The sequence below is a fragment of the Pseudorca crassidens genome, chromosome 8 (genome assembly GCF_039906515.1).
Source record: "Pseudorca crassidens isolate mPseCra1 chromosome 8, mPseCra1.hap1, whole genome shotgun sequence".
Taxonomy (NCBI): Eukaryota; Metazoa; Chordata; class Mammalia; order Artiodactyla; family Delphinidae; genus Pseudorca; species Pseudorca crassidens.
In genome coordinates, this window is record NC_090303.1 from 31,407,140 (window position 1) to 31,428,974 (window position 21,835).

At 37.8% G+C, this 21,835-nt stretch overlaps 2 protein-coding genes across 6 annotated transcripts in view; one reads left to right on the forward strand and one right to left on the reverse strand.

The window, feature by feature from the left end:
• CROT (carnitine O-octanoyltransferase) overlaps positions 1 to 20,438 on the forward strand; it is a 75,429-nt gene extending 54,991 nt beyond the window's left edge. For 3 of the 5 annotated variants that reach the window (XM_067746117.1, XM_067746113.1, XM_067746112.1), the window contains one exon: positions 4,708 to 5,580. In XM_067746117.1, coding sequence (XP_067602218.1) covers positions 4,708 to 4,828 — 121 coding nt within the window. In that variant the 3' untranslated portion in view covers positions 4,829 to 5,580. Of the gene's footprint in view, positions 1 to 4,313; positions 4,685 to 4,707; positions 5,581 to 20,354 lie in introns of those variants that run through there. The other 2 variants (XM_067746116.1, XM_067746114.1) reach the window with 2 other exon arrangements.
• ABCB4 (ATP binding cassette subfamily B member 4) overlaps positions 9,807 to 21,835 on the reverse strand; it is a 74,256-nt gene continuing 62,227 nt past the window's right edge. Inside the window, exons 25-27 of the mRNA XM_067746111.1 lie at positions 20,930 to 21,136; positions 17,986 to 18,132; positions 9,807 to 10,054 (exon numbers count right to left, since the gene is read on the reverse strand). Of these exons, the coding sequence (XP_067602212.1) occupies positions 9,851 to 10,054; positions 17,986 to 18,132; positions 20,930 to 21,136 (558 nt within the window). The 3' untranslated portion in view covers positions 9,807 to 9,850. The remainder of the gene's footprint in view (positions 10,055 to 17,985; positions 18,133 to 20,929; positions 21,137 to 21,835) is intronic.

Here is a 21,835-nt window from a genome sequence, read left to right on the forward strand (position 1 = left end):
AGAGTTGCTTGTAGTAGTCTCTTAGGATGCTTTGTATTTCTGCGGTGTCCATTGTAACTTCTCCTTTTTTCATTTCTAATATTATTGATTTGAGTCATCTCCCTCTTTTCCTTGATGAGTCTGGCTAAAGGTTTGTCAATTTTGTTTACCTTCTCAAAGAACCAGCTTTTAGTTTTATTGATCTTTGCTATTGTTTTCTTTGTTTCTATTTCATTTATTTCTGCTCTGATCTTTATGATTTATTTCCTTCTATCAACTTTGGGTTTTGTCTGTTCTTCTGTCTCTAGTTCCTTTAGGAGTAAGGTTAGATTGTTTATTTGAGACCTTTCTTGTTTCTTGAGGTAGGATTGTATTGCTATAAACTTCCCTCTTAGAACTGCTTTTGCTGCATCCCATAGGTTTTGGGACATCGTGTTTTCATTGTCATTTATCTCTAGGTATTATTTGATTTCCTCTTTGATGTCTTCAGTGATCTCTTGGTTATTTAGTAATGTATTGTTTAGCCTCCACGTGTTTGTGTTTTTTACAGTTCTTCCCTGTAATTGATTTCTAATCTCATTGCGTTGTGGTCAGAAAAGATGCTTGATATGATTTCAATTTTCTTAAATTTACCGAGGCTTGATTTGTGACCCAAGATGTGATCTATCCTGGAGAATGTTCTGTGTGCACTCGAGAAGAAAGTGTAATCTGCTGTTTTTGGATGGAATGTCCTATAAATATCAATGAAATCTAACTGGTCTATTGTGTCATTTAAAGCTTGTGTTTCCTTTTTAATTTTCTGTCTGGATGATGTATCCATTGCTGTTAGTGAGGTGTTGAAGTCCTCCACTATTGTGTTACTGTCGATTTCCTCTTTTACAGCTGTTAGCATTTGCCTTATGTACTGAGGTGCTCCTATGTTAGGTGCATATATATTTATAGTTATTATATTTTCCTCTTGGATTGATCCCTTGATCATTATGTAGTGTCCTTCCTTGTGTCTTGCAGCATTCTTTATTTTAAAGTCTATTTTATCTGATATGAGTATTGCTACTCCAGCTTTCTTTTCATTTCCATTTGCATGGAGTCTCTTTATCCATCCCCTCACTTTCAGTCTGTGTGTGTCCCTAGGTCTGAAGTGGGTCTCTTGTAGACAGCATATATATGGGTCTTGTTTTTGCATCCATTCAGTGAGCCTGTGTCTTTTGGTTGGAGCATTTAATCCATTCACATTTAAGATAATTATTGATATGTGTGTTCCTAATACTGTTTTCTTAATTGTTTTTGATTTGTTTTTGTAGGTTCTTTTCTTCTCTTTTGTTTCCCACTTAGAGAAGTTCCTTTAGCATTTGTTGTAGAGCTGGTTTGGTGGTGCTGAATTCTCTTAGCTTTTGCTTGTCTGTAAAGCTTTTGATTTCTTCATCGATTCTGAATGAGATCCTTGCTGGGTAGAGTAATCTTGGTTGTAGGTTCTTCCCTTTCATCACTTTAAATATATGGTGCCACTCCCTTCTGGCTTGTCGAGCTTCTGCTGAGAAATCAACTGTTAACCTTATGGAAGTTCCCTTGTATGTTGTCGTTTTTTCCTTGTTGCTTTTAATAATTTTTCTTTGTCTTTAATTTTTGCCAATTTGATTCCTATGTGTCTTGGCATGTTTCTCCTTGGATTTATCATGCCTGGGACTCTCTGTGTCCTGGACTTGGGTGGCTATTTCCTTTCCCATGTTGGGGAAGTTTTTGATTATAATCTCTTCACATATTTTCTCAGCTCCTTTCTCTCTCTCTTCTCCTTCTGGGACCCCTGTAATGTGAATTGTTGTGTTTAATGTTGTCCCAGAGTTCTCCTAGGCTGTCTTCATTTCTTTTCATTCTTTTTTCTTTATTCTGTTCCGCGGCAGTGAATTCCACCATTCTGTATTCCAGGTCACTTATCCATTCTTCTGCCTCAGTTATTCTGCTGTTGATTCCTTCTAGTGTATTTTTCATTTTTCATTTTTCATTTCAGTTATTGTATTGTTCATCTCTGTTTGTTTGTTCTTTTATTCTTCTAGGTCTTTGTTAAACATTTCTTGCATCTTCTCGATCTTTGCCTCCATTGTTTTTCTGAGGGCCTGGATCAACTTCACTGTCATTATTCTGAATTCTTTTCTGGAAGGTTGCCTATCTCCACTTCATTTAGCTGTTTTTCTGGGGGTTTATCTTATTCCTTCATCTGGTACATAGTCCTCTGCCTTTTCATTTTGTCTGTCTTTCTGTGAATGTGGTTTTCATTCCACAGGCTGCAGGATTGTAGTTCTTCTTGCTTCTGCTGTCTGCCCTCTGGTGGATGCAGCTATCTAAGAGGCTTGTGCAAGCTTCCTGATGGGAGGGACTGGTGGTGTGTAGAGCTGGGTGTTGCTCTGGTGGGGAGAGGTCAGTAAAACTTTAATCTGCTTGTCTGCTGTTGGGTGGGGCTCAGTTCTCTCCCTGTTAGTTGTTTGGCCTGAGGCAACCCAGCCCTAGAGCCTACCGGGCTGTTTGGTGGGGCTAATGGTGGACTCTGGGAGGGCTCACACCAAGGAGTACTTCCCAGAACTTTGAGCCACAGCCACCCCTGCCTCTTCAGGAGACCCTCCAGCACTAGCAGGCAGGTCTGGTTGTCTCCTATGGGGTCACTGCTCCTTCCCCTGGGTCCCGACGCGCACACTACTTTGTGTGTGCCTTCCAAGAGTGGAGCCTCTGTTTCCCCCAGTCCTGTCGAAGTCCTGCAATCAAATGCCGCTAGCCTTCGAGTCTGATTCTCTGGGAATTCCTCCTCCCGTTGCCGGACCCCCAGATTGGGAAGCCTGACATGGGACTCAGAACCTTCACTCCAGTGGGTGGACCTCTTTGGTATTATTGTTCTCCAGTTTGTGAGTCACCCACCTAGTGGTTCTGGGATTTGATTTTATTGTGATTGCGCCTCTACTACCTTCTCACTGTGGCTTCTCCTGTGTCTTTGGATGTGGGGTATATTTTTTGGTGAGTTTCAGTGTCTTCCTGTCGATGATTGTTCAGCAGTTAGTTGTGATTCCAGTGCTCTTGCAAGAGGGAGTACAACATTTTATTTTAAATGTACTGCATGCTCAATGTAAAAAAATTTGTAAAATATGAAAAAATATAGGAACAAAGTTAACATTTCCATTATAAGACATAAGACCATTATCTTTCTAATCTATAATATACATAGATTGTGTGTGTGTAATTATTACAAATTTAGATCATATTGTAAATATTTTAGTGTCCTTTTTGTGAATTGCACTCTCACTTAATATTACTTCAAGCATTTCCCAATGCCATTAAATATCCTTTGAGGTATTTTAATGGTTGAGGAATGTCTAGTCTTATGGATTTCATACTTTAACCACTTCCATACTATTTCCAGTTTTTCTCATTACAAATAATGATAGTATTTTATCTTTCCGTATTTCATCACATCATTGCCAGCTTTAGACATTATAAAGCAGTCTGTAGAAATTTTATAGGGAAAAATAACCTAACCTGAATTCTTATGAAGCAAAACATTTTCTCTTTGTTTATTGACATCTGTGTATATTCTTTTGTGAATTGTTCATGTAGGAATGATTGTTCTTTCTATAATTTAAAAATATAACTGAATTTTTAAAAAATTTAACACATAAATACAAACGTTACTCTTTGCAAAGAAATACTTTAGATCTTGCTAAATATTTGAGAAGTATATGCACAGCATAGCGAGAAAATGCCTACTGATCATGAATCACTATGTGAAAACAAGGCAGGAATTTCTGTAGGTTGCTGTATATCTTTCAGCAAATATAATCCATTCAAACATTGGTTTCATTATTATATACTGGACCAGAACATGTTTTTATTTTGTTCTGCTTAATCTAAAGTACATGTCAAAGATACGTACTTTCCAGTCTTAATTTTTAGTGATGTGAAAATTGCATGCCGTCCACAAGCTTTACATTACACAACATTTTGATTTTAACTTGAGCATAATGCATGTTTTGCTGTTGAAAATTTGTGTGTCTGGAAAGGGGAAGGCTAGTTCCAAGAGTGCTAGTAGTGAGGTTTCGGCTCTGAGCCCACCAGAAGCCACGCTTCTTTCCTGTTTGTTTCAGCTTCTTGGGACCACTTTTATCACCTGCCAGATAGGGGATTTCTTCATCAGGAGGATCTAGAAGGATATGGTGGTGGAAGGCATATTTTGGTCTCAGGAGAGTTTCTCTCTGGTTTTTCTAGAAACAGCCTTTCTCTCCTCTTATCCTTCTTTCTCTATTTTATTATTTTTTTACTCTCTTCAGCACTATATTCTTTTTCTTTAAAAATAGGTCAAGTTTTATTGCAGACAGTGGCATGAATTCATATTCTAACTCATTCCATTTGGGGCATGTTGGTAAGGTCTTTTACGGCAAGAGGTGAGTTTGTTTAACACAATAAGACCTGACCCCAGAGCACTCTTGAGCTCTGGCTAGTTTTTTTGTTTCCTTTTTGTCCTTAGGCTCTAGTCACACAGTAAATTAAGTGTTCCTAGCATTATATATAAATATGGCTATACTTTCTATTGTGTCAGGTTACATTTACCTAATGTGAGCAATAAATCATATTACATATGTGAACAGCCAGATGGAATAAAGGTAATGGCTCTATTCACCATCTCAATTTGGAGCCTTTTTGTGTTGATTTTTGTGTTCTACTTCATCATTTATTATTTGTGCTTCACAGGTTTATTGTGGCCTGTACAGCCTGGAAATCATGTCCAGAGACTGATGCAGAAAAGCTAGTTCAGCAGACTTTCCATGCTTTCAGTGATATGATGCAACTGATGGACATTGCTCATCTTTAGAGACTAATCATTTAGTAAGCACTTAACAAAACATATTATAAAACTGGATGCTGGGAGTGGGTTGGTGATGTGAGACAGGAAGAGATGTTGACTGAAGGAAACTTGTTGAATGTAGAAATTAGTAGAATTATGCTCTCTAAATTTATTCTGACATAGAAAGTAGAAATATTTTTAAGCTTCCTCTGATGCAGCAGCAATGCAAATTATGACTATAGAACTATGCAAACTTGAAGGTTAGCCTCAACAATGCAAATCTACAGATTTTCACAATGCAAATCTAACTTTTAAATATCTTTGTTGGTACCTATATAGGTAATAAATCTTCTCTCTGAACCTCCTCATAGACGCTATCTTTCAAGCACTTTAACATTTTCTAGTTGCCAAAGGATATGAAATACATGATTGGATGCTAATTTCCCTGAAATCAATGATTCCACATTCACCACAGGGATATAAGTCTACTGTGTTTGGGAGAGACCACTACAATTTAGTCTAAAAAAAGTTTATGTTGAACAGACAAAAGAATTCAGTTGTAGTAAGGAGGTTTACACCCTCTGACATACATGAAAAACCCTAAAAAAATTTATTATAGTATATTGTTATAATTAGTTTTGTGAATATGAAATTAAAGCATTTATATTTAAAATCAGTGACTTTAAAAGGATTAAATACTAAATCAGATTGTCAGGATTTATTTTTCCTTTGTTCTGTTTTGTAGTTTCTATTCTCAGAAAATAAAATTCTCAAAATCATATAGCTTCTTGTTTGGTGTTTTAGTAAGTGCTTCATTCCTGTTTGACCTTGTACTTTCTGATCAGTTATGTATTGTGTAATAAACCATGCAAAACCTACTGTCTTATGATCATTTCTCATGACTGTGTTAGTTGACTGTGCCCATTTGGATGGCTCTGCTTCTGTCTTGCCTGAGTGAGTTACACCGCTGCCATCACCAGGCTGCTGGGTGAGGCTGGGAAGTCTGAGACAACCTCACCACTGCCTGGGGACTTACTGGCTGGACCTCTCTCTGCATGGTCTTTGATCATTCAGGATTCTAGCCTGGACTTCATACTGGGCAGTGAGAATGTTCCAAGAGTGAAAGGTAGAAGTTCTAAGGCCTGTTTGATTGTTTTTAAATAATATCTAAAGAATTGGGTATTTTAGAAGCTGATCACCTCCTGCAGAGAAACCTCTTTTCACTCATGTTTTTAACATGTTCCTCTAACCTGCCTGAAGTTAAGAATCGTCTGGATTGCTTTTTACAAAAAGATTCCTGGGCCTTACCCACACCTCCTGAGTCAGAATTTCTAGGAGCAAATGCCCCATGATCCTTATCAGGCAAGTTTGAGAATAATTACATAACAGTAGGTTGAATTTTCACCTTGAGTCACTGTGGTAACGTACCCTTTGCCCCACTCCTCTCTTGGTTAACTGAAATTCAGTCTACTGCTACACATGGTTACATTTGAAAAATCCCTTGGTATATATGATTTATTACATATAGAAGACCTGATTTGGATAGATTACTGACCTAAACAACCTGTCACAGCAGTGAGAATGGGTATTGCTGCAGTAAATTAAGGAAAAAACATTTCAGAGTGGTTAGCTTCCAAGGGTTGCCTAGAATATTTCTTTTTGGTCTCCATCTAAACATATTCCTTCTTGTTGAAGTGGATTAATCTTCTGGGAAAATAAAACTATTTGTAAAAGGAATGCAGTTCTATAGAAACAGCATTTTATTGATGTTTCTTTCAAATGTTTCAAATTGCACTGAGATAATATGTACAGTTTTTATTAATGTGTTTTAAACATTTAAACAATATGCCTCTTTATATGGAACAAATGTGTGCCTACAGTTAGTTTGTCTAAGGACAATTCCATTTTCTCTTGGAATGTGATGATAAATCTGGGAATACATTCGTTTTTTTAAAACCTCAATTCTCTAGTAGAATAACTTGAAAATTTACCAATGAAGAGAGTATGCTATTGAACAATATATTTTAACTTTGTAACAAGGAAAATTGTTCCCAAACTACCCTGTCATCTACCCAATGAATCAGGACCATAAGAATTTTCCCTATGTCTGTGGCTTCTTTGAATTCTAGCTTTATTTAATTAATTAATTTTTAATTGAGTATGGTTGATTTACAATGTTAATTTCTGCTGTACAGCAAAGTGATTCAGTTGTATATATTTTTTCCATTATGGTTTATCACATGACATTGAATATAGTTCTATGTGCTGTATAGTAGGACCTTGTTTATCCATTGTGTACATAAAAGCTCACATCTGCTACCCCCAACCTCACTCCATCCCTCCCCCACCCCCCTCCGCCTTGGCAACCACCAGTCTGTTCTCTATGTGCATGATTATGTTTCTTTTTCATGGATAGGTTCATTTGTGTCATATTTTAGATTCCACATATAAATGATAACATAATGGTATTTGTCTTTCTGACTTACTTCACTCAGTATGATAATCTAGTTGCATCCATGTTGCTGCAAATGGCATTATTTTGTTCTTTTTTATGGTTGAGTAGTATTCCATTGTATATCTGTTACACATCTTCTTTATCCATTCATTTGTCAATGGACATTTAGGTTGTTTGCATGTCTTGGTTATTGTGAATAGTGCTGCTATGAACATAAGGGTGCATGTATCTCTTTGGATTAGAGTTTTGTCTGGATATATGCCCAGGAGCAGGATTGCTAGATCATATGGGAACTCTATTTTTAGTTTTCTGAGGAACCTCCATACTGTTCTCCATAGTGGCTGTACCAATTTACATTCCCACCAAGAGTGTAAGAGGGTTCCCTCTTCTCCACACCCTCTCCAGCATTTGTTATTTGTGGACTTTTTAATGATGGCCATTCTGACCAGCGTGCGGTGATACCTCATTGTCCTTTTGAATTGCATTTCTCAGATAATTAGTGAAGTTGAGCATCTTTTCATGTACCTGTTGGCCATCTGTATGTCTTCTTTGAGAAATGTCTGTTTAGGTCTTCTGCCCATTTTTCGATTAGGTTTTTTTGTTAAGTTGTACGAGCTGTTTGTGTATTTTGGAAATCAATCGGTTGTTGGTCACATTGTTTGCAAATACTTTCTCCCATTCTGCAGCTTGTCTTTTCATTTTGTATATAGTTTCCTTTGCTGTGCAAAACCCTGTAAGTTTGAATGGGTCCCATTCATTTATTTTTGTTTTTATTTCTATTGCCTTGGGAGACTGACCTAAGAAAACATTGGTACAAGTTATGTCAGGGAATGTTTTGCCAGTTATCTCTTCTAGGAGTTTTATAGTGTCATGTCTTATGTTTAAGTCTTTAGGCCATTTTGAGTTTATTTTTGTGTATGGTGTGAAGGTGTGTTCTAGCTTCATTGATTTACATGTGGCTGTTCAGCTTTCCCAGCATCACTTGCTGAAGAGACTGTCTTTTTCCCATTGTATATTCTTGCCTCCTTTGTCAAAGATTAATTGACCATAGGCATGTGGGTTTATTTCTGGGCTCTCTATCCTGTTTCATTTATCCATATGTCTGTTTTTGTGCCAATACCATGCTGTTTTTTTTTAAACCTTTACATTTAAGTACTTCTTTAAAAATTAATTTATTTTTGGCTGTGTTGGGTCTTCATTGCTGCAGGTGGGCTTTCTCTAGTTGTGGCAGGTGGGGGCTACTCTTAGTTGCGGTGTGTGGGCTTCTCATTGTGGTGGCTTCTCTTGTTGCGGAGTATGGGCTCCAGGCGCGCGGGGTCAGTAGCTGTGGCTCGTGGGCTCTATAGCGCAGGCTCAGTAGTTGTGGTGCACAGGCTTAGTTGCTCTATGGCATGTGGGATCTTCCTGGACCAGGGCTTGAACCTGTGTCCCCTGCATTGGCAGGTGGATTCTTAACCACTGCCCCACCAGGGAAGTTCCTCCATGCTGTTTTGATTACTGTAGCTTTGTAGTACTGTCTGAAGTCTGAGAGGGTTATGCCTCCTGGGTTCTTTTTTTTTTTGCGGTACACGGGCCCCTCACTGTGGCCTCTCCCGTTGCGCAACACAAGCTCTGGACGCGCAGGCCCAGCGGCCATGGCTCACGGGCCCAGCCGCTCCACGGCATGCGGGATCTTCCCGGACCAGGGCACGAACGCGCGTCCCCTGCATCGGCAGGCAGACTCTCAACCACTGTGCCACCAGGTAAGCCCATGGGTTGTTCTTTTTCTTCAGGATTGCTTTGGCAATTGTGTCTTTTATGGTTTCATATGAATTTTAGTTCTGTGAAAAATGTCCTGGGTAACTTGAGAGGGATTGCATTGAATCTTCTACAGTTTTATATACCTAAACTCTGCTCTTCACTTTCTCCATATGATTTTTAAATTTTTTTATTCAAGTATGGTTGATTTATAGTGTTTCAGGTGTACAGCAAAGTGATTCCGTTTTATATATATACATATTTTTTCAGGTTCTTTTCCATTATAGGTTATTTAAAGATATTGAATATTGTTCCCTGTGCTATACAGTAGATCCTTGCTGTTTATTTTTATATATAGTAGTGCATACCTGTTGATCTTAAATTCCAAATTTATCCCTCCCCCCTTTCCCTTTTGCTAACCATAAGTTTGTTTTCTGAGTCTTTTTCTGTTCTGTAAATAAGTTCATTTGTATCATATATTTTTTTTAGATTCCACATATAAGTGATATCATGTGGTATTTTTCTCTGATTTATTTCATTTAGTATGATGATCTGTAGGTCCATCCATGTTGCTGCAAATGGTGTTACTTCATTCTTTTTTATGGTTGAGTGATATTCTCTCCATATGTTTTTGGTAACTCAGAGCTAGGCTGTTTTCATACTTCATCAAGCCAGATGTTACTTTTAACTCCTACATTTCAAATGCTGTAATATCCAACCCCAAATTGGATGTTCTAAATTGATATGGAATAAGATATACCTATATTTTATGATGACTTAGAAAAGAAGTCTCTAAATCAGAAAAAGTTGTAGAATGATTTGAATTTATTTTTAAGATACACTATAACAAGAGTTCATCACTTCTGTGTCCCTGCCTGGACATTGACCATAGAGAAATAGATGCCTCTCTGTGCTAGCAGCTGCTGGTGTGTGCCGTGCTCCTTGACTTTGCCGTTCTCAATCACCACTATCAAGTCTGCATTCTGAATGGTGGACAGGCGGTGAGCGATCACAATGCAGGTGCGGCCTTCTCGGGCTTTGTCCAGAGCTTCTTGGACAATCTATTGATAAATCAGAATAGAAGCCTTATCTTAAAAATTGTAGAAATAAGTTTTAACTGTAAAGGAAATCTAAATATTTTACCATATGTACAAAAGAAAATTACCTTTCTTGTCTCATTTTGAATCTTTAGCTTTATGCATGTTTTTACATAATCCATCTTTTTTTTCCACACACACACACTGTATTTTATTTTTACAAGAGATAAATAGACTGACACCAAGCATTGTGAATGGATGAACACAACAAAAGCAACAATGATTACAATTACCAAACACGAAACACACTCATACTATGCCATAATATTGACATTCAGTCCAGTAATCCTCCACTGTAACAGCTCCTTTACTTTGCAGTGAAAATTGATTTGTATATTTTTTTGCCTCTGAGTCCTTGTGGGATTTTTTTTTTATTCAAACAGAAAGTCACAAAAATTATAATCATCCTCATCAGTTCACTCAGTCCCATGTAATTAATTTTTTTTATCTTGATCTTTTGTTAACGCTTTTATGAGTTCATCAGTTTTCTGAAAATGCTTATTCATTCATGTCAGCAGTATAGTCAGTTACCAGAAACCTGTACTTGTCAGAGTCTTTTCCATGAATTCCTTGAAGATGAAACCCTTTTATAGGAACATTTTTGCAAAAGCATCAGAGTACACCCAGAACTGTCTGTAAATGACAAAAGACTTAAAAATGACCATGGTTAAAGATTTGATGAAAGTTCATAATAATGCAATTGACAAGGAAATTTAGTTATTTCTGAGATATACATTTTCAAGTAATAACTAGAATTATGCCTTATTATACCAGAACATATAAGATTTTTAGAAATTTCATGTAATGTCTGAAACATTTATATTAACATATTTCCATAATAATAACCCAAAGAAAGTTTAGTATTAGTAGTTTGTATACTGCAGGTTCTTATTAGGCATCAGTTTTATACACATCAGTGTATACATGTCAATCCCATTAGCCCTATTCATCACACCTCACCCCAACCCTCCCCCCACGCTGCTTTCCCCCCTTGGTGTCCATACGTTTGTTCTCTACATCTGTGCCTCTACTTCTGCCCTGCAAACCGGCTCATCTGTACCATTAGTCTAGGTTCCACATACATGCGTTAATATATGATATTTGTTTTTCTCTTTCTGACTTACTTCACTCTGTATGACAGTCTCTAGATCCAACCACGTCTCAACAAATGACTCAATTTTGTTCCTTTTTATGGCTGAGTAATATTCCATTGTATATATGTACCACATCTTCTTTACCCATTCATCTGTCAATGGGCATTTAGGTTGCTTCCATGACCTGGCTATTGTAAACAGTGCTGCAATGAACATTGGGGTGCACGTGTCTTTTTGAATTATGGTTTTCTCTGGGTATATGCCCAGTAGTGGGATTGCTGGATCATGTGGTAATTCTATTTTTAGTTTTTTAAGGAACCTCCATACTGTTCTCCATTGTGGCTGTATCAATTTACATTCCCACCAACAGTGCAAGAGGGTTCCCTTTGGTCCACACCCTCTCCAGCATTTGTTGTTTGTAGATTTTCTGATAATGCCCATTCTAACTGGTGTGAGGTGATACCTCATTGTAGTTTTGATTTGCATTTCTCTCATAATTAGTGATGTTGAACAGCTTTTCATGTGCTTCTTGGCCATCTGTATGTCTTCTTTGGAGAAATGTCTATTTAGGTCTCCTGCCCATTTTTGGATTGGGTTGTTTGTTTCTTTAATATTGAGCTGCATGAGCTGTTTATATATTTTGGCGATTAATCCTTTGTCCAAGGATTCGTTTGCAAATATTTTCTCCCATTCTGAGGGTTGTCTTAATGTATATTTATTTTTGGCTGTGTTGGGTCTCCGTTACTGTGCGAGGGCTTTCTCTAGTTGTGGCAAGCAGGGGCCACTCTTCATCGCGGTGTGCGGGCCTCTCACTACTGCGGCCCCTCTTGTTGTGGAGCACAGGCTCCAGACGCGCAGGCTTAGTAGTTGTGGCTCACGGGCCCAGTTGCTCCGCGGCATGTGGGATCTTCCCGGATCAGGGCTCGAACCTGTGTCCCCTGCATTGGCAGGCAGATTCTCAACCACTGTGTTACCAGGGAAGCCCCTGAGGGTTGTCTTTTCGTCTTGTTTATGGTTTACTTTGCTGTGCAAAAGCTGTGAAGTTTCATTAGGTCCCATTTGTTTATGTTTCCATTATTCTAGGAGGTAGATCAAAAAATATCTTGCTGTGATTCAAAGAGTGTTTTTCCTTTGTTTTCCTCTAAGAGTTTTATAGTCTCTGGTCTTTCATTTAGGTCTCGAATCCATTTTGAGTTTATTTTTGTGTATGGTGTTAGGGAGTGTTCTAATTTTATTCTTTTACATGTAGCTGTCCAGTTTTCCCAGCACCACTTATCGAAGAGACTGTCTTGCTCCATTGTATATCTTTGCCTACTTTGTCATACATTAGTTGACCATAGGTGCGTGGGTTTATCTCTGGGCTTTCTATCTTGTTCCATTGATCTATGTTTCTGTTTTTGTGCCAGTACCATATTGTCTTGATTACTGTAGCTTTGTAGTATAGTCTGAAGTCAGGGAGTCTGATTCCTCCAGCTCCGTTTTTTTCTCTAAAGACCGCTTTGGCTATTCGGGGTCTTTTGTGTCTCATACAAATTTTAAGATGATTTGTTCTAGTTCCGTAAAAAATGCCATTGGTAATTTGATAGGGATTGCATTGAATCTGTAGATTGCTTTGGGTAGTATAGCCATTTTCACAATATTGATTCTTCTAATCCAAGAATTTGGTATATCTCTCCATCTGTTGGTAGCATCTTTAATTTCTTTCATCAGTGTCTTATAGTTTTCTGCATACAGGTCTTTTGTCTCCTTAGGTAGGTTTATTCCTAGGTATTTTATTCTTTTTGTTGCAACGGTAAATGGGAGTGTTTCCTTAATTTCTCTTTCAGATTTTTCATCATTAGTGTATAGGAATGCAAGAGATTTCTGTGCATTAATTTTGTATCCTGCAACTTTACCAAATTCATTGTTTAGCTCTAGTAGTTTTCTGGTGGCATTTTTAGGATTCTCTATGTATAGTATCATGTCATCTTCAAACAGTGACAGTTTTACTTCTTCTTTTCAAATTTGTATTCCTTTTATTTTTCTTCTCTGATTGCCATGGCTAGGACTTCTAAAGCTATGTTGAATAATAGTGGTGAGAGTGGACATCCTTGTCTTGTTCCTGATCTTAGAGGAAATGCTTTCAGTTTTTCACCATTGAGAATGATGTTTGCTGTGGGTTTGTTGTATATGGCCTTTATTATGTTGAGGTAGGTTCCCTCTATGCCCACTTTCTGGAGAGTTTTTATCATAAATGTGTGTTGAGTTTTGTTCAAAAGCTGTTTCTGCATGTATTGAGATGATCATACGGTTTTTCTCCTTCGTTAATATGGTGTATCACATTGATTGATTTGCGTATATTGAAGAATCCTTGCGTACCTGGGATAAATCCCACTTGATCATGGTGGATGGTCCTTTTAATGTGTTGTTGGATTCTGTTTGCTAGTATTTTGTTGAGGATTTTTGCATCTATATTCATCAGTGATATTGGTCTGTAATTTTATTTTTTTGTAGTATCTTTGTCTGGTTTTGGTCTCAGGGTGATGGTGGCCTCATACAATGAGTTTGGGAGTGTTCCTTCCTCTGCAATTTTTTGGAAGAGTTTGAGAAGGATGATTGTTAGCTCTTCACTAAATATTTGATAGAACTCACTTGTGAAGCCATCTGGTCCTGGACTTTTGTTTGTTGGAAGATTCTTAATCACAGTTTCAATTTCATTACTTGTGATTGTTCATATTTTCTGTTTCTTCCTGGTTCAGTCTTGGAAGTTCATACCTTTCTAAGAATTTGTCCATTTCTTCCGGGTTGTCCATTTTATTGGCATAGAGTTGCTTGTAGTAGTCTCTTAGGATGCTTTGTATTTCTGCGGTGTCCATTGTAACTTCTCCTTTTTTCATTTCTAATATTATTGATTTGAGTCATCTCCCTCTTTTCCTTGATGAGTCTGGCTAAAGGTTTGTCAATTTTGTTTACCTTCTCAAAGAACCTGCTTTTAGTTTTATTGATCTTTGCTATTGTTTTCTTTGTTTCTATTTCATTTATTTCTGCTCTGATCTTTATGATTTCTTTCCTTCTGCTAACTTTGGGTTTTGTTTGTTCTTCTTTCTCTAGTTCCTTTAGGAGTAAGGTTAGATTGTTTACTTGAGATTTTTCTTGTTTCTTGAGGTAAGCTTGTGTAGCTATAAACTTCCCTCTTAGAACTGCTTGTGCTGCATCCCATAGGTTTTGGATCGTCGTGTTTTCATTGTCATTTGTCTCTAGGTATTTTTTGATTTCCTCTTTGATTTCTTCAGTCTTCGTTATTTAGTAACATATTGTTTAGCCTCCATGTGTTTGTGTTTTTTACGTTTTTTTTCCCTGTAATTCAGTTCTAATCGCATAGCATTGTGGTCAGAAAAGATGCTTGATATGATTTCAGTTTTCTTAAATTTACTGAGGTTTGATTTGTGACCCAAGATGTGATCTATCCTGGAGAGCGTTCTGTGCACACTTCAAGAACGTGTAACCTGTTTTTGGATGGCATGTCCTATAAATATCAATTAAATCTATCTGGTCTGTTGTGTCATTTAAAGCTTCTGTTTCCTTATTCTCATTTTGGATGATCTGCCCATTGGTGTAAGTGAGGTGTTAAAGTCCTCTACTATTATTGTGTTACTGTCAATTTCCTCTTTTAAAGCAGTTGCCGTATGTATTGAGGTGCTCCTATGTTGGGTGCGTATATAATTGTTATATCTTCTTCTTGGATTGATCCCTTGCTCATTATTTAGTGTCCTTCCTTGTCTCTTGTAACATTCTTTATTTTAAAGTCTATTTTATTTGATATGAGTATAGCTACTCCAGCTTTCTTTTCATTTCCATTTGTATGGAATATCTTTTTCCATCCCCTCACTTTCAGTCTGTATATGTCCCTAGGTCTGAAGTGGGTCTCTTGTAGACAGCATATGTATGGGTCTTGTTTTTGTATCCATTCAGCAAGCCTGTGTCTTTTGGTTGGAACGTTTAATCCATTCATGTTTAAGGTAATTATCGATATGTATGTTCCTATGACCATTTTCTTAATTGTTCTGGGTTTGTTTTTGTAGGTCCTTTTCTTCTCTAGTGTTTCCCACTTCGAGAAGTTCCTTTAGCATTTGTTGTAGAGCTGGTTTGGTGGTGCTGACTTCTCTTAGCTTTTGCTTGTCTGTAAATCTTTTGATTTCTCCATCAAATCTGAAAGAGATCCTTGCTGGGTAGAGTAATCTTGGTTGTAGGTTCCTCCCTTTCATCACTTTAAGTACATCATGCCACTCCCTTCTGGCTTGTAGAGTTTCTGCTGAGAAATCAGCTGTTAACCTTATGGGAGTTCCCTTTTAGGTTATTTGACATTTTTCCCTTGCTGCTTTCAGTAATTTTTCTTTGTCTTTAATTTTTGCCCATTTGATTACTATGTGTCTTGGCATGTTTCTCCCTGGGTTTATCCTGTATGGGACTGTCTGCGCTTCCTGGACTTGGGTGGCTATTTCCATTCCCATGTTAGGGAAGGTTTTGACTATAATGTCTTCAAATATTTTCTCTTCTTTCTCTCTCTTCTCCTTCTGGGACCCTTATAATGTGAATGTTGTTGTGTTTAATGTTGTCCCAGAGGTCTCTTAGGCTGTCTTCATTTCTTTTCATTCTTTTTTCTTTATTCTGTTCCGAAGCAGTGAATTCCACCATTCTGTCTTCCAGATCACTTATCCGTTCTTCTGCCTCAGTTATTCTGCTACTGATTCCTTCTAGTGTAGTTTTCATTTCAGTTATTGTATTGTTCATCTGTGTTTGTTTGTTCTTTAATTCTTCCAGGTCTTTGTTAAACATTTCTTGCACCTTCTCAATCTTTGCCTCCATTCTTTTTCCAAGGTCCTGGATCATCTTCACTGTCATTATTCTGAATTCATTTTCTGGAAGGTTGCCTATCTCCACTTCATTTAGTTGTTCTTCTGGGGTTTTATCTTGTTCCTTCATCTGGTATATAGCCCTCTGCCTTTTTATCTTGTCTGTCTTCCTGTGAATGTGGTTTTTGTTCCACAGGCTGCAGAATTATAGTTCTTCTTGCTTCTGCTGTCTGCCCTCTGGTGGATGAGGCTATCTAAGAGGCTTGTGCAAATTTCCTGATGGGAGGGACTGGTGGTGGGTAGCTACATAATCCATTTTGCATATAGTTATGTTCTTTATAATAAAAATGGATTCTCACACTAGTCACAAAATGATTTAAACTTAACTACTTCACTTTTGAGTATTTTATTTCCCAGGTTTTCCATTATTAATGCGCTAAAGCAAATGAAAAGTGCAAAAAATAACATTTTATACAAGTAATACGTGGTCATTTTTGAAAATTTGGAAAATGCTGGAAGGGATTCAATTAAAATATTCTACCTCAAAATAACCGCTATCTACATTTGTTTATTTCTGTGCTTGCCTATTTTTAAAAATTTTATTGAAATAGTGTTGATTTACAATGGTGTGTTAGTTTCAGGGGTACAGCAGAGTAATTCAGTTTTACATATACAGGTATGTATTTTTTCAAATTCTTTTCTCATATAGGTTGTTACAGAATATTGAGTATAGTTCCCTGTGCTATACAGTAGGTCCTTGTTGGTTATCTATTTTATATATAGTAGTATGTACATTTTAAAACCAGACTAATTTATCCCTCCCCTCCTTTCCCCTTTGGCAACCATGTTTGTTTTCTATGTCTGTGAGTCTATTTCTGTTTTGTGAATAAGTTCCTTTGTATCAGTTTTAAATTAGATTCCACATTTGAGTGATATCATAATGGTATTTGTCTTTCTCTGACTTACTTAGTATAATAATCTCTGGGTCCATCCATGTTGCTGCAAATGGCATTATTTTGTTCTTTTTTATGGCTGAGTAGCATTCCATTGTATATATGTACCACATCTTCTTTATCCATTCGTCAATGGACATTTAGGTTGCTTCCATATCCTGGCTATTGTAAACAGTGCTGCAACGAACACTGGGGTGCATGTATACTTTCAGACCATGTTTTTCTCCAGATATATGCCCAGGAGTGGGATTGCTGGGTCATATGGTAGTTCTATTTTTAGTTTTTTAAGGAACCTCCATACTGTTCTCCATAATAGTTGTACCAATTTACATTCCCACTAGCAGTGTAGGAGAGTTTCCTTTTCTCCACACCCTCTCCAGCATTTATTTGTAGACTTTTTTTAAAATAAATAAATTTTATTTATTTTATTTATTTATTTATGGATGGATGGCTGTGTTGGGTCTTTGTTGCTGCATGCAGGCTTTCTCTAGTTGTGGCAAGCAGGGGCTACTCTTCCTTGTGGCGCACGGGCTTCTCATTGTGGCGGCTTCTATTGTTGCAGAGCATGGGCTCTAGGTGCACAGGCTTCAGTAGTTGTGGCACACAGGCTCAGTTGCTCTGTAGCATGTGGGATCTTTCAGGACTAGGGATCCAACCCATGTCCCCTGAATTGGCAGGTGGATTCTTAACCACTGTGCCACCAGGGAAGTCCCTGTTGACTTTTTGATGATGGCCATTCTGACCAGTGTGAAGTGGTACTCACTGTAGTTTTGATTTGCATTTCTCCATTAATTAGTGATGGTGAGCATCTTTTCATGTGCTTGTTGGCCATCTGTATGTCTTCTTTGGAGAAATAACTGTTTAGGTCTTCTGCCCATTTCTTGACTGGGTTTTTTTTTTCCCCCTGGATATTTAGCTGTATGAGCTGTTTGTGTGTTTATCTATTCTTTCATGGTTGACTGCACAAAGAAGTTTTATTTTATAAATTAAATGGGACATGAGGTAGGAGGCCATACCTTTTCACTTTCAGTATCCAGAGCTGATGTAGCTTCATCCAACAGTAGGATTCGGGGGTGTCGGATGAGGGCTCGGGCAATAGCAATCCTCTGTTTTTGACCTCCTGAAAGCTGAGTCCCCTTATCTCCCACTCTTGTTTCATATTTCTGCAAGTTAGCCATTAGTAAAGTTAATAAAGTTCTAGCTCAGAAAAATTCTAATGACATATTGAATAAACTTTTACTTCTTAACACTTGACAGTTCTAATTATAAGAAAAAATTACTTAGAATCACTAAAAAGTTTCTGTAACAACTACCAAGTTGTCCATTTAATTTTTTTTAACAGGACATTCATTTTCAAAATCAAACTAGAAAATTAATGACCTTAGTTGTTTTCAATGGTATGCTGCAACAAATTCTCCAATTCCTACCATTATCAAAATGTCAGTTGATCTGCTATCATTGGAGTCCTAAAATGGTTACATGTTAGTGTTTAAGGTATAACATTTTTTATTTGAAATATTCACATGACTCACATGGAGCCTATTCTTTTTTAAACTCATTCATTCACTTAAATATTTACCAGCTACCTATTATGCCAGAACTGTGGGAAGTATAAAAATGAATTAGTCTGTGTTCCTACCCTTAAGGAATATATAATCAAGAGAAAAAAAATATATACACAGCACTCAATATAAGATCAAGTTCCTAGTCACTGTGAAAATTGTTTCACTGAACTCCTCTTAGTTTTCAAATATATATTGATTTCACTGCAATTTGGCTATAGTCATAACTGCTAATAATGAGGTAATAAATAGGGAGTGTTGGGGACCGTGGAAATTGGAGAGTACAGTCCTCTCCAAAGAAATGAAACACTAAAGAAAAACAACCTTATACCAAAATTAACTCAAAATGGAGTGTGAACTTAAAAGTAAAATGTAAAACCATAAATTCAGAAAATAGTGGAGAAAAATCTTCAGGACCAAGGGCTAGGCAAAGAGTTCTCGGACTTGACATCAAAAGCACAGTCTGTAAAAGGAAAAAATGAATTGGACCTCATCAAAATTAAAAACCGAAGCTCTGAAAAAGACCCCATTAAAAGGATGAAAAAATAAGCTACAAACTGGGAGAAAATATTTGCAAACTACATTTCCAACACAGGACTAGTAACATGAATATATAAAAATCTGTCAAAACTCAACAGTAAAAAATAATCCAATTAGAAAATGGGCAAAAGACATGAAAAGACATTTCACCAAAGAGGAAATATAGATGGCAAATAACTATATAAAAAAATGTTCAACATCCTCTGCCATTAGGAAATGCAAATTAAAACCACAGTAAGATATCACTGTACACCTATCAGGATGGTAGAAAAAACAGTGGCAACAGCAAATGGTGGCAAAGATTCAGAGCAACTGTATCCCTCCCTCATACTTGCTGGTGGGAAAATGAAATGGCAGGGCCACCTTGGAAAACAGTTGAGCAGTTTCTTATAAAGTTAAGCAATTAACATATGGTCTAGCAATTGTGCTCCTGGGCATTTATCGCAGAGAAATAAAAATTTAGGGTCACACTAAAGCCTGTACACAAGTATTTATAGCAGCTTTACTCTTAATAGCCCAAACGGAAACAACCTGGATGTGGTTCAACAGGTGACTAGTTAAAAAAGCTGAGGACCATATGGTAGCTCTATTTTTACTTTTTGTAAGGAACCTCCATACTGTTCTCCATAGTGGCTGTACCAATCTACATTCCCACGAACAGTGCAAGAGGGTTCCCTTTTCTCTACAAAACAGAAATAAGAGTTACAGATGCAGAAAATAAATTTATGGTTACCAGCGGGTAAGGGGAGGGGGATAAATTGGGAGATTGGGATTGACATATACACACTACTGTATATAAAATCGATAACTAATTAGGACCTCCTGTATAGCACAGGGAACTCTACTCAGTACTCTGTAATGGCCTATATGGGAAAAGAATCTAAAAGAGTGGATACATGTATATGCATAAGTGATTCACTTGGCTGTACACCAGAAACTAACACAGCATTGTAAACCAACTATACCCCAATAAAAATTTAAAAAGCTGTGGGCCATCCAGACCATGGAGCCATCCGACTCAGCGATAAAAAGGCATGAACTGTTGTGTATACAGTTATACACAACAGCTTCAGGGAATTGTGCTGAGGGAAAAAGCTAATCTCAGAAGGTTATATACTGTACATATGTTTACATAACATTCTTAAAGTATAAGATTACAGAAATGGAGAACAGTTAGTGGTTGCCAGGGGTCGTGGGGAGTAAGGGCAGGGAGAAGGGGTGTGTGGCTATAAAAGGGCAAAATGAGGAATCTGTGGTGATGAAAACGTTCCGTATCTTGACAGGGGTAGTGGATACATGAGTCTACACACGCAGTAAAATTGCGTAGAACTACCAACGTATCCAAATGCAGACAAGTATGATAAAACTGGGGAAGTCTGAGCAAGGTAAGTGGATTGTATCAAAATTAGTATCCTGGTTGCAATACCCTATTAGTTTTGCAAGATGTCATTGGAGGAAACTGGGTCAAGGGCACACAAGATCTCTGTATTCCTTACAACTGCACATGAATCTATAATTATCTCAAAATAAAATGTTTAAAAAAGAAAGTACCGTAAGGAATAAAGCAAACATGGCTACAGTACGAACGCAGCCCTCAAGCACCTGTTTGAGGTGACTTAACATCACCTCGTTTGCTTCTCACGACATTTGTACAAGGTAGACACCATGCCTAATTTTCCCATTTACCAGTAAGGAAACTTGGTATCATGGACTTCAGTGTCTTGTTCAAGGTCACAGTGCTAGTACAGAGGCAAGTTCTGTTGCAAGACTTTGAAGTATAACTTTGGGAACTGTTGGAGGAGGAAAACAGTTTGCAGTTGATTCTGGTATCAGCCTAGGAAGCTACCAGTTCACTTACTTTGGGTAAAGTCTCGATGAAAGGATGGATGTTGGCTGCTTTGGCGGCACTCACAATTTCAGGCATCTTTACAGACCGGCTGTTGTCTCCATAGGCAATGTTGTCGGCAATGCTGCAGTCAAACAGGATGGGCTCCTGGGACACAATTCCGAGTTGGGCTCTGAGCCACTGGATGTTGAGTTTCTTTGCTTCTTGACCATCTAGGAGCTGAAAACCAAAGTCCACAAACTATAAGAAGGGCTTAAAAAACAAACAACTAAACAGTAAGTTACTAGGAGGACTGTTGCACGTGGGCATCAGCAGTTTGTGAAATACCAACCCTCACAGCCTGTAAGCTCTTACAGTGCTGGAGGCCAACACAGCCAACAAAACGATTTCTTATTGTTGTTAACTAGGCCATCCCTTTCTTGTTCTACCTGGTAAAATGGCGGCACATTTGGCCCCATCTTTCCACAGTTCTTTCTCTGCTTCCTACCTTGCCCTCATCCAGGCAAATGTACCATCCTCTGCCTTTAAGAAGTATGCAGTTAGGTGTCCTGCGCCTATCTGCTGTCGCCTGAACAACTGCAACCTTTCACCTTGACTGTATCCCCCTCCTCCAGGCACACCAGGACAAAAAGCAGATCAGCATGGCCCCAGATTTTGAAAGTTGGTTATCTCCTCTCCTACCGCTACCTCTCTTTCATTTGAGAACTACCAGCCTTCAACTCCCCCCATTTCTCTTTTTGATGGCACTAAAGGACAAGAGATCAGTGGAAAGTGGACAAGCTCAAAGGGCAGTATCTTTGTCTTTGGAAAACTGGCTTTGTTGATGGTGGTTTTGATGATTTTTTTGTTTGCCGTAAGCAGGAGGCATGATGCTTCTAGAGGAGCCTTGTGATGTGCTAACTGAGAATACAGCTTCCA